This window comes from Trichoderma virens, assembly GCF_000170995.1.
Source record: "Trichoderma virens Gv29-8 chromosome Unknown TRIVIscaffold_2, whole genome shotgun sequence".
In the NCBI taxonomy this organism is placed as follows: Eukaryota; Fungi; Ascomycota; class Sordariomycetes; order Hypocreales; family Hypocreaceae; genus Trichoderma; species Trichoderma virens.
The window spans coordinates 1034722-1049177 of NW_014013747.1; the positions used below are offsets into that span (position 1 = coordinate 1034722).

Sequence of the window (14456 nt, forward strand, 5' to 3'; positions counted from 1 at the left end):
TTTTGTATCTCTCAATGCCTTCTATAAGTCACTGTTAATAAGCGGAGATCAAGCAGGCTTATACACAGGCTCGGGCGGTGTGGCAGAAATTACCTGTTAGGTACTAGGTACTAAAAGCATGTAAGACATGATGCAATCACAAGGCAAAGTCTCCGACGGGATCATTAGGTACATGTACCTAGTAAGGCAGCAATATCAAGGAGCCAAAAAGTAATTCATAGGTTTTAGGTCTCATCCTTCCTCATCCTTTCTCATCCTTCAACACTGCCTCAATCTGGTGATCCTTTAAACGCTGAAGCCAACAAGTCCCGCCGATTCAAACTGAGCCCTTTATCCCCCGCTTCCAACTATCACAAAACTACACATAATAGCAATATCATCACAATATCATCTTCATCATGAGCGCCGCAAATCAACACGAGGTTTCAAACACCCTCAGCTCAATCGTCCCAAGCTTCACCCCCTCCGAATCTCCCGAATCCGCCGCCGTTAAGGCAATCATCGGCTCACTCTCTCTCATCGAGCACGTCGAAGGAGGCTACTTCGCAGTTACAGACGCCGACAGCACCAAAATTCCTTCTCCATACCCGGCCACGCCTCTCTCACAGCGCACTATCGACCTCGTCAATGGCCTCCCCGCTGATTTTGACTATGCGTTTCGCCAACTTTCTACCACAATCTTCTACTATCTGACACCCAATCGCCCCCTGGGCTCGTTCCATCGGAACCGGAGCCGCATCATTCACAGCCTCCATCGAGGTCGTGGCCGCTACGTTCTTATCCATCCGGATGGCCGGATCGAATCCTTCATTGTTGGCCCCAACATTGAGCGTGGCGAGAAGCTACAGTGGGTGGTGGAAGGTGGTGTGTGGAAAGCAAGCTTCCTTCTCCCTGACAGTGATGATCAATCTAGCAGCGATGGCCTGCTCATCTCAGAAACCGTTGTGCCTGGTTTCGAGTACGCCGATCACGAGTTTCTGTCTAACGAACGATTGGTAGAAATCCTTCCCGAGTCAAAGGTCAATGTGGTAAAGTGGCTTGTTAAGCACTGATATCACCTATGAGAAAGTGGGACCTCGGGGTTTGCGTCTAGACGACATGTAGAACCAATTGACCCAAACCCTGAAAACATCTATATCATTGCTATAACTTTGATTCTTTTGCTTCAAGTATATGTTCTAAACACCATCGTAGTTTCCCCTCATGGCAAGGTAAATGTATATCAGCAACAATGGCAAATCTTGAAACGTATATCCCCGCCAAACTCATTTTATCATTTGACATTGCTCCTAACGCCGACGTATTCCGACAGGAATGCATTGCAATATATGACTTGAAACAAAAACAAAGGAGAATATAAAGAAGAGAAGATGAAGAGGTAAGTAGAAGAAAAAGTGAAAAAAAAAAAAAAAAAAAAAAAAAAAAATACAAAAGAGAAGGGGAAGAGAGAAGAGAAATAAGAGCGGAACGGGGCTCCCACAGTATCTCTTCTTGCATCATTACCGCTTTTCTGGAAATGGTTTCCTCCCCCAGACGACAAAAATAGGCAAGTATGCGTGAATCGATGGATCTGACACGTCTCGCCGGACCTCAACAAGAGATACCTGTAGTCACCACGTTGTTAGCTGTCTCTGCCTTGCTCTTGATTCAATATCAACCATAACACAGCATAAACAAGGCTCTCACCTCAATCTCTTCGGGGGTTCGTCCATATATCCGATTAAAAAGGCCTAGCGAGAACGCACTCAACCCCATTTGCATATTCGCCTCCATCAGCCTTCCAATCTCTTTTAGATTCTGGTCTTTAGGCCAGCCATTCAACGGGACCTTGAATATACGCTCATGGACATCGACAAACCCCACGCGCTCATATATGCTCTTGAGATGGCAAAATTCCCCAAGAGGGCGTTTAGCTGCCTCCGCAGCGTTAAGGAACTCCTGAAACCATGATCCCAGTGCACTATCAGGCTTCAGTGTGCCATCATCGCAGTAAGGCACCGAAGCGCATTCCTGAGACTCGAACCAGCCGCCTGGGGAAAGCGTATCAAAGGCCTGCTGTGCAATCTGAGTTTCGTACGATTCCCAACAACCGCCCGTCGTTTTTGTGTGAATGTAATCAAAGGCGTCACTGTAATTCCAAGGTTCGGAGCTATCGAGGTTCCACCAAGCAGAAATGGTTAGTAACTGATGAGCATTGTTGTTTTTCAACCACACACTACGCGTATTGAAATAGAAGCATGGTCAAAAGGGCAGATGGGAGAGGTGCTCACGAATCTTCCACGTAGAACTCGACATTCTCCGGGACGACATCGGGCTGGATTGGTGACAAATCCGTAGCCGTAACTCTTGCGTTTGGGAAGCGATCGCCCATTGATATGGCCCAGTCCCCCGTGCCAGTGGCAATATCGAGGATTTGCTTGGGAGGATGGTCATCCAGTGGAGCAAAGTAGAGCCTATCGCCCATCGCTTTGGTGAATACATAGTCCTGTATGGCCAATCGCTCTTGCTCCGGTTCATCATTAGGGAAAGCATACGCTATAAGTAGATTTGAGTTAGTTTTAACGGCCAAGTAGCGTCATTGTCGCCTAAGGTCTGCTTCATCTTACATCCTTCCTTATAGGCATGATAGGTCCGGCCAAACTGCCGCGGAAAATCGAGGATGCTCTCTGTTAATGACGAAGAATCCAACCTAGGAACTGTGATTAGCTTGCGATGCTTGGGCGTTGTCTAGGACATGAAAGCGAATTGAGAATTTGGGAAAACGGATTGGGCGTGGTAAACGTACATGCTTTCGGCCTGAGGCTAACAGCACAGGTGTTAATTATTGTCAACTCACAACTTGAAAGGAAATGAAATGGGAGGAGAAAGAGAAAGGAACAACTTGCATCTGGTTCAATGAAGCTACACGTAGATGAGCTAGGTGCAGAGCAACCAAAGGTGAACTGGTAATTTTCCAACCCCGAGACATCTCGACCATCGCCCTTTTCTGCCGGTGATTTTGACTCATCTTCCATTGCTAACCAGGCACCTAGGCAACAAAAAGCGAAATAAAAGTCGGAAATAAAGGAGCAGGAATGCCGGAGAGGAGTACGGAGTCGAATCACTAGAAATTCAAACGTATGGATGAGGAGAGTAGAAGAAGAAAAAGTGTGAGAAGTAGCCGGGCCAGTGGGAAGAAGTCGTAAATTAGACGAAACGAAGGCGCCGTAAATACTAGAGATGACACCAAGGCAGTGATGACTGATGGAAGAGGTATCAAAGACGGAAAGCTGAAGTTATTAGAACAGCGGCGGGACCTAGTTGAAAGCATAAATATGGAATCCGACAGCCAACACGGGATACATACACACGCATGTATCCGCACTGGCAGAACCGACCCAAGCAGGTGGTAACGTAAGGGAGATCCCAAACAGCCGGGCTAAGCGCAACAGAGCTCGTACGAGAGAGACACTTGCCGCATGCTAGCTGTATAACCGTGCCCTGACAGACTGACAGGGGGGTCGGAGCCTGGTCGATTTGCCTTTCTTCTTTTCCTATTTAGGGGCGTTGGCTTTTGTTCCGGGGCGTCTTCTATAAATCTTGACTTGGCTAGATCGCTGTGGCTGGACCAGATTGCCCTTAGCTGAGAGGGTAGCTAGTAGTATGCAGTTAGGACTGGAACGCAAGCGCCAGAAGCTCGGGTGTCAAGTGCTCCAAGGAGGAGGAGAACAATAAAGAAAAGCCAACGCCGGGTTGTAAGACGGAAAGTCAAGAGTTTTAGTCAGAGAGAACAAGACCAGGGCGTGAAGGGCTTAGAGCTTAGACTCGACGGCGGCCGTAGGGTTTCGTGCGATGTGGTCAGACCTTGTTGCTTCCAAGTCCCGGGAAGCTGGTTCGGCCAGGCAGCAGGACTCGAGACATGAGAGTGGGACCAAAGCTCAAGCCAGAAACATCAGGCAAATACGAGTAGAGAGCATTGCCAGTGGAGGATCCTTTCACTTGGGCTACTTAACAGCAGCACAACACAAGCAGGTATTTGGACACACTACTTTGGGCTTTGGACCTGCTCCAGCCTCCCGCCACTCGCTGTTCGCCAAAAGCTACCTGGCATTTCGCCCCATCTTGGACGGGTGGCGGATACGGCCGATGGGTAGCTTTGGCAGCGTCGGATCATGTCCCAGGCGTCTGGGACTGGTGGGGGCTAGTTGTGTCCTTGTCCCGCGCACCCATGCGCCGGCATTAGAAGTCCTCGTCCTAGCAGTTAGCACTGGCACCAAGCCGAGATACAGCAGACAGCAGGGAGGAGGCTTGGTGGCCCCCCGAAGATGCATAACCGTGCCGAACAGCCAGGGATCACGGCCAGGGTATTGGGAGCGCGTGTGCGTTTCCGGTTGGTAGATCGTAGATGGCGGTTGCAAGACGGCCCCCTTTGACCTCACGCCATTTTGAAGTAGGCGAGGATTCAATGACAAACGAGTTGCAGTCCGTCCAATGAGCACAGACTGGGCGCTTTTGTCGCGGCCACACATGCATGTCGCAGTGGTCGGTTCCGCCTTTGGGCTCGGCTGCCGGGGAGGAAACAAGGGAGATTCGAGCTAGAGAATGAGAAAACGAGACCATCGGCGGTAGATGCGGGTGAAAGGCGGGCGAAGCGATGCTGTTGGATCTCTCTTGGAGTACGGAATAGTTTTGTCGTTATTTTGTAATTGTGTACGGAGTACTTTGAAGTTTTATGTACTCCATGGGGTGTTATTGAAGTACTGGTTGCTCTCGCTGCTGCGACTTCGTATGTACGGCAGTGCACGGGAGTTCCTAGCAACTCTGCTCTGTCCTGTGGATTTCTCCATCGAATCAAACAATTCCCCTCAATGCCGGTGCCTTGGTAGGACTCTTCCTTACATGTGCCAGGTATCACTGACCCGGTTACTCGCACCATATGCATGAGGCGTCTCTAGTGCCAGAGCAGGGATAATACGCCTTGCCTCATTTCTCGGGATATGAAGGGATCCGTCCATGTTTAGACGGTACTGAATTTATTGCACATACCCTCATGTAAGCATCTCATTACGGTCAGGCCTAACAGAGGCTCCCGCGTTATCTTAAATGACGCGAGCAAAGCACTCCCAGCTTACTACTAGTGCTTGGTATAATAGAGGCAAGTAAGATGGGTGCAGGGCATTGAATCCAACCAACAGACAAATGGGCTCTCCCAAAGCATCTCGGCCATATTAAGGCTTGAGGCCCCTGTCTGTCTGCCGCCCACATCTGACATGTAACTTTCTGCGTGATACAAAAAACGGCCTATTTGCTAATATCCATCACTGCTATACCTCCCATGGGAGCACTTATTATATCCTGCAGCCAACAGCGTTCCAGTTTTATTTACACGCATAAACGACCAGGACCAAGTGCATCAACTCCCTGGTCTATAGGAGCTGGTGGCTGCAACTCGGTGAGTTAGTCTGGATGCCATCCTTGCAAGCCAGAGGCTTGAGCTTTACCTCCTCTAGCATATCCTGCATCTTGCATCCTGCATGCCTGAGCTACCGCGGAAATCCGGGTAAAAGAAAATCATGCTAGCTTGCATAGAGCAAGACGGTTTCATAGTATAACCCCAGCAGGCCAGTAGGAAAGCCACTTGCATAGGCCCTATTCAAGACGGCCCCCTGCAAATGATGTTAGTGTTAAGAAGACATGTAGTACGACTATTCTCCATGCACACGACTATCTCTAACATACCCTAGGTAATAGAAACCAGCCGTCACAACTCCCAGTACAGGGCCTTTTCAGCTGGCAAACGGCCCTCCATCACCACCCCAGCCTCCCCCCTCACCGGTCACACAGGATCAGAGCAAGGGCCTATCCCCGACCAAAGACGGCCCAATAGCTCAACTCCATTAACATGTGATATATGACAAGACGGGACAACATGCATGACGTGGTGTAATAACCTGTGGCACGACTACTTGCTCGTAGCAAATAAGAGCTTCAACATCGACGGGACGCTTACAGCATACTAGTAGTGTTGTGTCCACATGGCGGGTGGATAAGTCGTCTCACATTGCCATTGCGTATGTATCAAAAAGGCCCTCGCATCAAGCCATGTACAGCTCCCCATATGATGCTCTCCCCTGTTGTTGACGCATAAAATTGCCTGCAAATACGAGTAATTCCCACCAGTGACGCCCCCCCCCCCCCCCCCCCCCCCCACAGCACGCTTCCCTCGTTTACCAAGCCAATAGCTTCTCCGTATCAAAGCACCGACTTCGACTGGCATATGCCAAGCCGGGCAGATTCAGCCAACACACTAGGCAATAACTCCCCCGCGAGACAAGTCCAAGCAGACTAGAAGTAACTTGTGCTGGTACGAGTATGTGTCACTAAGAGAGATACAATATGCTTCAATAATTAAGATTTCGGAGACTGATAATCGTATTCACTACTAACGAAAGAAGGTAAGACATGAACCAGCGGCTATTTGCACCGTGAAAGCGTATTGGACATGACCACATATGCAAACAAGCCACCCAGCTTTCTTCTTGTAGTATAGCATTATCATCATCCATCGCACCTACTAAGCTATCCAAACCCTTCCTCCACCAGAGAGCGACCCTTCTATTCTATATGTGCTTCCGCACTTGCGATTTTTTCTTTTCTCTTGTTGCGTCCATCTGAGGGGGGGTATAATCTAACAGGTCATCAATGACCACACAAAGGGAAAGAAATATATATATTTGTAGGGAAACCCCCGAGAGAAGAAAGGAAAATCGCGAGCACGTGGGGCTTCGTGAAACGAAAAAAAAAAAACAAAAAAAAAAAAAACAAATAAACTCAAAAAAAGGGAGCGCAAGAAAAACAACAATCCGTCAAGATTCATAATTCTCCTCATTCATTTCTCATTCTTCGTCTTCTTCTTAATAGTCGCTGCCTTGGCCGGGGCTCATGATGCCGCTGACAGGTGTGTTCTCGCCGTTGGAATTGAACGTCTGGTCAATCCTAAAGATCCAATCCTGCTTATCGCGCTCGCTGCGAGCCGCAAAGAGCCATGTGTTGTCCGTCCCATAGATGGCAAACACGGCCGCTTGCATCCGTTCGCTCAGCCGCTGCAGTCCTTGTCCAGCAGCAGATCCCCCGCCATTAGCAGCAGTCCAGATAGTTGAAATTACGCGTCCCGAAGCTGTTCGTCGGTGGCCGGGGGTAAAATCAGGTGAATTGGAGCTTCGCGGTGGCGAGTCGTAGTCATCAGGTCCGTGCAGTAATCCGAGGACGCCAGGCTGGCTATCGATGCGTGAATTACGCAGGCTTACAAGGCCCACCTCGTCGCCGTCCGTGGCAGAGTATACATGAAGATATGGTCTTCTTAGCTCCACAAATCTCTTGACCCATCGCGTAGATTCGTTGTTTGGCACCAACAAGTATCCTCCCTTTAGCACCTTGGGATTTTTGGGCACGCGCACGATGGTCGTGATGAGGCTAGGGGGCGCGGGCTCTGCAGTGACTCCATTCTCTGGGGGGAGCGTGTTTTCCGGGCTCAGAAGCTTCACAAAGGGGTCCGGATATTTCTTCCACAGCTTCAAGCATAGCTCCAACAAGTCAGTTTCCCGCGTGTTGTATTCAGACGCCGGAGGAGCAACAGGTTCGGGCTTGTCTTCTTGCGGTATCTGTTGGCCATCATCGGATTCGAGGGCTTCATCGCCGGAAGTGGGCTCCTCCGATGCCAATTCCTCTTCATGGATTGATGGGGCTGGAGATGTCACAGGTGTGTCATTGAGCAAATCATCGTCATTCGGAATAATGGCTTGCATATCTGGCGATGCTTCACGCTCAGTCTCAGGTCCCTGCTCTTGCCCGGCGGCTGTAACATCGATACCATACTGAGCAAGCATGCTGCTTATGGCGCCGAGCTCAGCGTTGCGCCGCCTCTTCTTCTTTGAGTGGAGGAAGTCACTGACAAGAGACACGCCTCGAGGGGTCCAGCTATGCAGATTTTCCTCACCCTTGACGTAGTCGTGTTGACTGTTCATCCTCCACAAGTCACCTACTCTCTTGATAGGGGCAGGCTTCATGGTCAAGGTAAAGATTCCAGTCGAGGAGCGCACAAACCGCATGTTCTGGAATAGCGACGAGAACATGTTGCTTTGTCGGACAAACGTACGGGACATCATTTGCAGGTTCACTTTTTGAGAGAATCTCATGGGCTCCGCGAGCTTCTCTGAAGAAATATCCCAAGAGACAGTCATCTGCACACGGAACTTTTCAGGCGTAACACGGTCGAGGAGAAGTGAATTGTGCAAGCTGGAGTCCCATTGGGCTTGCACCACGATGTTGCGCGTGCCGTTGGGATTCTCGCGGAAAACGGGGTTTCCTGCAAGCTTGAGGGAGATGTCACGATCGGTGACCATGTCGGGAGACTTGCCAGCGGAGTCGACCGTACGAATTTTACCAACACGGACGGCAGTAACATCTCCCCAGGGCAGGATATCCCCCGAGCTATGCGCAATGTCAATGCTGATACGTCTCTGTAATCCTTGGTGCAGCTGAAATGTTCCACTGTCGAGCTCGCTAGACTGCGTCACTTCGACAGCCGCATACTCTCCGTGCTCGTTGAGCTCCATAATTTGGATCCTAGAAAGTAGGTCGTGTTTTTCCTGCGTGTAGAACTGCGATTCATTGATACGAGCGGCCTTTGCACCATCTGCCGTGGGGCACGCATCTCTCATGTCGTCCCAGCTAAGGAGTTTATCAAGGTGCATTGTCGAAACTCTGGCGAAGATGGCTGCTCTCAGTGTAACCTCTGGAGTTGCAAACAAGGGCACGCTCATGCTATGAACGCTCTCGAAGCGGATTGGCCCTTCGTCAAAGTCTCGAATCATTTGCGTTGTCGTGATACCATCCTCCTCGGAGATGCCAGGAATAAACAATTGGGCGTGGACGTCCGTGCCCTCTCGCTCAGCAAAGCCCACCATCTCGTGCATAACGACGTTGAATTTGAGCGTGTTGGTCGGTGCGCGGGCATGGGATGGCTCCAGAGACAATTTAAGCATGCCAACCTCGTGAGAGGTGTAGGGAGAAAGGACGTCGAGCGCAAAATCTTGGACACGGCTTTCAAACACGGCCCTTAGGGGAATGTCCACCTCGCCAACTAGAGTGTAGGCAGGCATGTTTGTCTCCACAAACGGGTTGTCTAAGCTCAGGTGTTGGGCATACTCGGGCTGATCGAGGTACTGGTGCATCTGGCGCATCACACGCACCCGGTCATACAGCTTCTCAAGACTCCATAGGCGAACTACGTTATTCTTGTAGTCAATTACGCGGACACCGATGCAAGGCTTATAGGCCTCCTCCAGCGCCACATCATCTCCTTCACTCGTTAAGCCGTTAAGGACCATATCGTAGGAGGAACACAGCACGTGTCCCATATCAACAGTGGTGAACTGGAAAACAACGTTCTCGTCAAGCTCGTTGCCCATGATTTGCGCCTCTTTCAAAATGGATGCGTTCTGGAGCACAGTCTCGGCCATCTTGACAAAGTGGCGGCTGCGCCATGCCTTGACCGTCTTCTTTGCAATCGCAATTTCCGCATCAGACAGCCTAGGGCTGGCCTTGGGGCGCTTCAGGGGATCCATCTTCTCGATTTTCTCCTCAAACTGCTTGCGCTGAAGGCTGAGCTGCTTCTCCATATCCTCTTTGAGTTCTCTGAGGGCGTTTGCCATGCGAGCCTTTTCTTGCCTGATTTCTTCAACTTCCATGTCAGAAGCCTCTGCACCCCTGAGTTGGCCCCGGAATTCCTCTTTCTGCCTCTCGAACTGAGACTGGAGTTCTTCCCGAACTTCCCTAAATCGGTCATCTTGATCTCCCTGTCTTGGTGTCGAGGGCATCGTCAGAGCCGTGTCGAGAGAAAAGTTATCAATAGTTCCTGTCGACATATATTTCTCCCTTATCGGATACGACGTAGCTGATTCCGAATCATCTCCATCATCACGTCCATTCACACGCTCTGCTCTAGCTCTTTGGACCTCTTCAAACAATGAGTTTAGCTCTTCATCGGTCAGACTGGCGAAGTTATGGTCAGTCCCAAGAATGGCACCGGCAGCTTCTCTGCGAGCGAGAGACCAATCGGAATCCTTGCCATTACGCGAGAAAAAGGCAGGTGAATCAGGCCGAGACAGTTCCCCACTGTCTGAGACCGAGACTCTACTAAACGACCTTTCGTGGCCGGGCGTTCGAGGAGTCTGCGGCGTTGGGCTGAGGGCTTGAAGCTGGCTGGCGGTGATAGATTGTCGCAATAGGCTTTGTCTTGCGCCCTCGCCTTCGGCTCTTTCTGCCCTGGCTTCCATGGGATGGTTGAATCGGAAGATGTGGAAGTCTCCGAGAATGACTCGGAACCCGGAATGGAGCTGCTTCGGCTCGGTGATTCGCTTGCCGTTGACCATGACCGAAGCTCCTTCTCTAGGTATGACAGTAACGACTCCGTCAGCGGCATTCTCAAAAGTACAATGGTCGTGTAATATCCTGGTGCCGTTCAAGCGGATGTTGGCTTGATTTTCTGCGTTTGTGTCGACATTGCCTACGGTGGTTGTGCCAGGCTTGAGGTTGTAAACTAGACACTCTGCTAGGAGGGGATCGTCTGACAGGTTGACAAGATGGGGCATTTTCTTTGGCGTGTGAAGACCAATAAATCCCTTTTCGATGCTGATGCCGAGTTCTTCCAAGGCTGCCTCACGCTCCTTGTGAATCTCCTCCGTCTTGGCCAACTTCTCCTCCCATGTTTGGTTCAGGTCCGTAAGCAGCTTCTCGCTTTGGCTTAATTGCTCTGCAATTTCTGCCTTTGAGACTTTCTTGACCGTACCATCAGCTGCCGTGATGCTTACTATCTGTTTCTCCAGGGGGGTGCTCTCGTCGTAAATTTCATCGGGAGGTACGCCGGCACCTCCACCTCCACCACCGCCGCCACCACCGCCGCCAAGCTTGCTCCTCAAAAGGTCCAGTTCCTCCTTCAGTTCTCTGATCATACGAGCATTCGCATCCTCGTTGACCACAGCGTGGTTCTTGATTCGCTTCGCAGAATCGGCATATCGAAGCGTGCTTATCGTCTCATCATAATTGATGTCGGCAGGACTGATAGCTGCAATCATGGCCGTCATACTGTTTCCTCCCAAGGAGTCTTTCAACAACCAGGTAAGGACACTGTCACGATACGGCACCTGAGAGGCGCCCTTCTTCTTCTTGCCAGTAGACAAATCTGCCAGTGCAGCAATGACACGACCAAGCGTAGAAAGCGATCTGTTGATTTCCGCGCCTTCCTTTAATCGCGCGCCGGTTGCACCAGTCGAGTTGGCTCTCTCAGAACCAGCCAAATCGACCAGACTAATCTTGGCAACCTTTTCCATCTCCATTTTTGTCTCGGCGTCATACTTCTTCTGCGTCAACATGAGCGTGAAAACGGCATGACTTCGACTGGACGTTTCGTTCATGTTGGTTGCAGCAACAGTTCTAGCCTTGTTTCCCTCGTCCATGAGGTTTTCGATTTCCTGGAAACTCGTCACAACAAGCTTGGCGAGATCCTCAACGTATGGACCAGTGGACGGGTGTTCTCGAACTTTCAAGTTGCCCTTTGTTGACGGGTTGAGCAGATCACGGACTCGCTCATTGTAGATTTCCAGATACGACACTTCGACGGTGCATTTGTTCGATTTCTCTCCTTGTATCTTATCGATCCTCTGGAACATTTCCTGACAGATCATGGGAATAATACCAATTTCTTTGCCATAGCCCATCATGGAGTATGACTTTCCGGAACCGGTCTGGCCATAGGCGAAAATACAGTTGTTGTATCCCTCAAAGGCATTGTCCAAGAGCGGCGCACCCAAGTCTTCAAAGAGGTTGTGCTGGCCCGCATAATTGGGGGCGTCCTTGTTGAAGGACCAGTATGACCTGTCGAAGGCAAAGGCCTTTGGGGCATTATCTTTGGTCCCTTTAACCGAATGACCTTCAGGCGGCGTGATGACGGTCTGGTTCCCTTGCATGTCCACGATACATTTTGATCCGCGGTCGATTTCTGTATCCAAACTGTTAACCCTCGTCTCGTCCCCGCATGCCTGCCGTAGACCGCCTGGGATTAACCGCTCGACGGCCGTGTGTTTGTGAACCCACCTCTGCCATTGAACGGCCGCACTCTCACCACCACCTTGATGTTTCCTCCCCCAGCTGGCGCCATGGCTGCTCGAATGGATGCGGGGACCTAGACTGGTCCCCTCTGCGGCCGCGCGGTTTCGTAGGCAATGCGCCCGAGTCGGTGAGTTGAATCGTCTAAGCGATGCGATGAGGGGAGGCTAGCGGAACAACGCCCCCATGTGTTTCCAAGAAAAACAGCAGAAAACACGGGCACAAGAACAGGAAAACCGAGATGAGCGTCAAGGCTTCCTGTCCATGCTCGAGCTGCAGCTTCTTTGTCACCTCTGTCACCTCTTTGTGGCGGCAGCGGGAGCCCCGATTTTCCCGAGGTCGACGTTCGCAAAGCGACGGTCGCAAGGCTTACGGTTTCCAGGGTTGCGCCGACTCGATGGCGCAAGGCCGCTTCGTGTGCTCGGTATACGCTCAGCCCGCAGTCGAGGGCGGTACCAGAGCGTCCGGAAGTCGTCAGAAATGGTGCAAACAGCAACAAGAGAAAAGGCAAAGGAGTGTCGCCAGGAGAAAGAAACGCGGTCGCGCTGATCTTGAACTCCTTGCGGCGGAGCGGCCCTCTTCTCTTGATTGGAGCGGAGAGCATGCAGGTATAGCCAGGGGAGCGAGTTTGCGGTCTAAGCTTGTGAACATGAACACAGGCGCCGCGGATTAGCCGCCACTCTTTACTGAGCCTTATCGCTGGCGGATGGCGGGATTAGGGGAGAGCTCGCAGGGAGCAAGCCCGCCATGGCTGGACTCATCCCACCCATGGGCAAGCGCTTTAGGGGCTTCACTTTGATTGAGTCCATGTCGACATCCAATACACGCAGGTGCTGTAATGTATGTATCCATAATGTATTGATCACCACCTCTGTTTTGATGGATGCTTATGCGCCCCACCCTGCCTCGTGGCGCGGCTTCTCGTCTATGCCGTCAACTCTGGAGTCTCTTTGTTTTGTTTCGGATTTGCTAGCTGTCACGCATTAAAGCCCATCCATATCAATGCACTTGTAGTTTTGCGGCATCAAGATCCTTCGCCCGCTCCAAGACTGTCCAGCGCCTCCAGTATAGTAGCAGATTTCAGATAAAATAGAGGCCCATCATAGCCCAGCCACTTGTTCCTGCAGGCTCTTCTCGTATCTGCCAATATCCAACGGCCCCGTTGACCACAATAACAGGGCTTGGACATGCACAAGCGACTCATTGCCCGCGACGATGTACCCCACAACGTTCACCCATTGCCCAACTTGCGTTACTCCTGGCTGGATGGTCTCGAGAACCAGCTCAATGTTAACCCGTACAGTCTCGTTAGTGCCTGGCGGGTACATGTGCCCTAGATTGAGACATGCTGCTGCAGTATCGTACGAAGTGACGCTGTCGTGGGCTTAAGCAGTGGATACCAAGGCCAAAGGGGAGAGAGATCCGGCATACCATCCCAAGAACCTCACTTTGTCACCAACAGACGCATTTTTCAGTTGGGAGAGCAGACGCAGCTGAGAGGGTACAGGCCCCCACGACATTGCTCTGTGATGCTCAGGAAACTTTCATTTGGAAGCGTCAGAATTTAGCGATTCAGACGGGTTATCGGTGTCAAATGTCGTCAGAAGCTTCGTGTAGTGGTGCAAGCTGAGGGAGCTTCACGGAACCCCGCGCTAAGCAGCTTCCAATTCGGTTTACTGTGCGGTAAAAACATACGCACTGCACCACTCCAGAACAGCTATTCCCTTCAATGCTTAAGCTGACATCGACGCTTTTTTTCCATCTAACATCTCGATATCACTGTATATCACGCTCACCCAAACAAGCCTTGTAGTGACATACCATCATCGCCGCTTTCACCATGTCTGCTCCGCCCAACCCCCTCCCCAAATACATCTACAAAATTTTGCCTGCCGCTCCCCAAGACCCGCTGCCTGAGCAGTTTCCCTTCTCACAGCTCGATGCAAACGATGGCTTTGTCCACCTAAGCACGGCTACACAGGTAAATACCGCAATAAGCTTTACTAGTGTTTAATTATTACATACCTAGTAGCTAGAGAGGTTCATCTGACATTTGCGGGATACATCCAGGTTCCCAATACGGCCAATTTGTTCTTTACTGAGGCTTCTGAGCTGTGGCTCATCAAGCTGGAGCTGGCACAGCTGGCGGATCCGCTCAAGTGGGAGGATGGGTTCCCACATTTGTACGGCAACTTTGGCGCAGCCGATGTCCAGAGCTTGCAGAAATTTGAGAGAAAAGAGGGGCAGACGTGGCCGGAAACCATGAAGACTTCAACATGGCTAGAGTAAAGCATTGCATCACAGACGAAATA

At 50.9% G+C, this 14456-nt stretch overlaps 5 protein-coding genes across 5 annotated transcripts; 2 read left to right on the forward strand and 3 right to left on the reverse strand.

Annotated features, from left to right (window-relative positions):
• Positions 1-351: 351 nt before the first annotated feature.
• TRIVIDRAFT_215228 (uncharacterized protein) lies at positions 352-1128 on the forward strand (the record flags this gene model as incomplete). Its single annotated transcript, XM_014104971.1, has 1 exon — positions 352-1128. One exon carries the CDS (start codon positions 399-401, stop codon positions 1050-1052), a length of 654 nt encoding a protein of 217 aa, XP_013960446.1.
• Positions 1129-1499: 371 nt separating this feature from the next.
• TRIVIDRAFT_35899 (uncharacterized protein) lies at positions 1500-3014 on the reverse strand (the record flags this gene model as incomplete). The annotated part of the gene is made up of 5 exons (XM_014104972.1): positions 1500-1604; positions 1687-2149; positions 2271-2535; positions 2607-2696; positions 2879-3014. 5 exons carry the CDS (start codon positions 3012-3014, stop codon positions 1500-1502), a joined length of 1059 nt encoding a protein of 352 aa, XP_013960447.1.
• A 3879-nt stretch (positions 3015-6893) lies between these two features.
• On the reverse strand, positions 6894-12196 carry TRIVIDRAFT_35144 (uncharacterized protein; the record flags this gene model as incomplete). Its single annotated transcript, XM_014104973.1, has 2 exons — positions 6894-12037; positions 12133-12196. 2 exons carry the CDS (start codon positions 12194-12196, stop codon positions 6894-6896), a joined length of 5208 nt encoding a protein of 1735 aa, XP_013960448.1.
• A 1048-nt stretch (positions 12197-13244) lies between these two features.
• Positions 13245-13664, reverse strand: TRIVIDRAFT_35915 (uncharacterized protein; the record flags this gene model as incomplete). Its single annotated transcript, XM_014104974.1, has 2 exons — positions 13245-13518; positions 13576-13664. 2 exons carry the CDS (start codon positions 13662-13664, stop codon positions 13245-13247), a joined length of 363 nt encoding a protein of 120 aa, XP_013960449.1.
• A 320-nt stretch (positions 13665-13984) lies between these two features.
• Positions 13985-14433, forward strand: TRIVIDRAFT_35562 (uncharacterized protein; the record flags this gene model as incomplete). The annotated part of the gene is made up of 2 exons (XM_014104975.1): positions 13985-14125; positions 14215-14433. 2 exons carry the CDS (start codon positions 13985-13987, stop codon positions 14431-14433), a joined length of 360 nt encoding a protein of 119 aa, XP_013960450.1.
• Between the last annotated feature and the right edge of the window lie 23 nt (positions 14434-14456).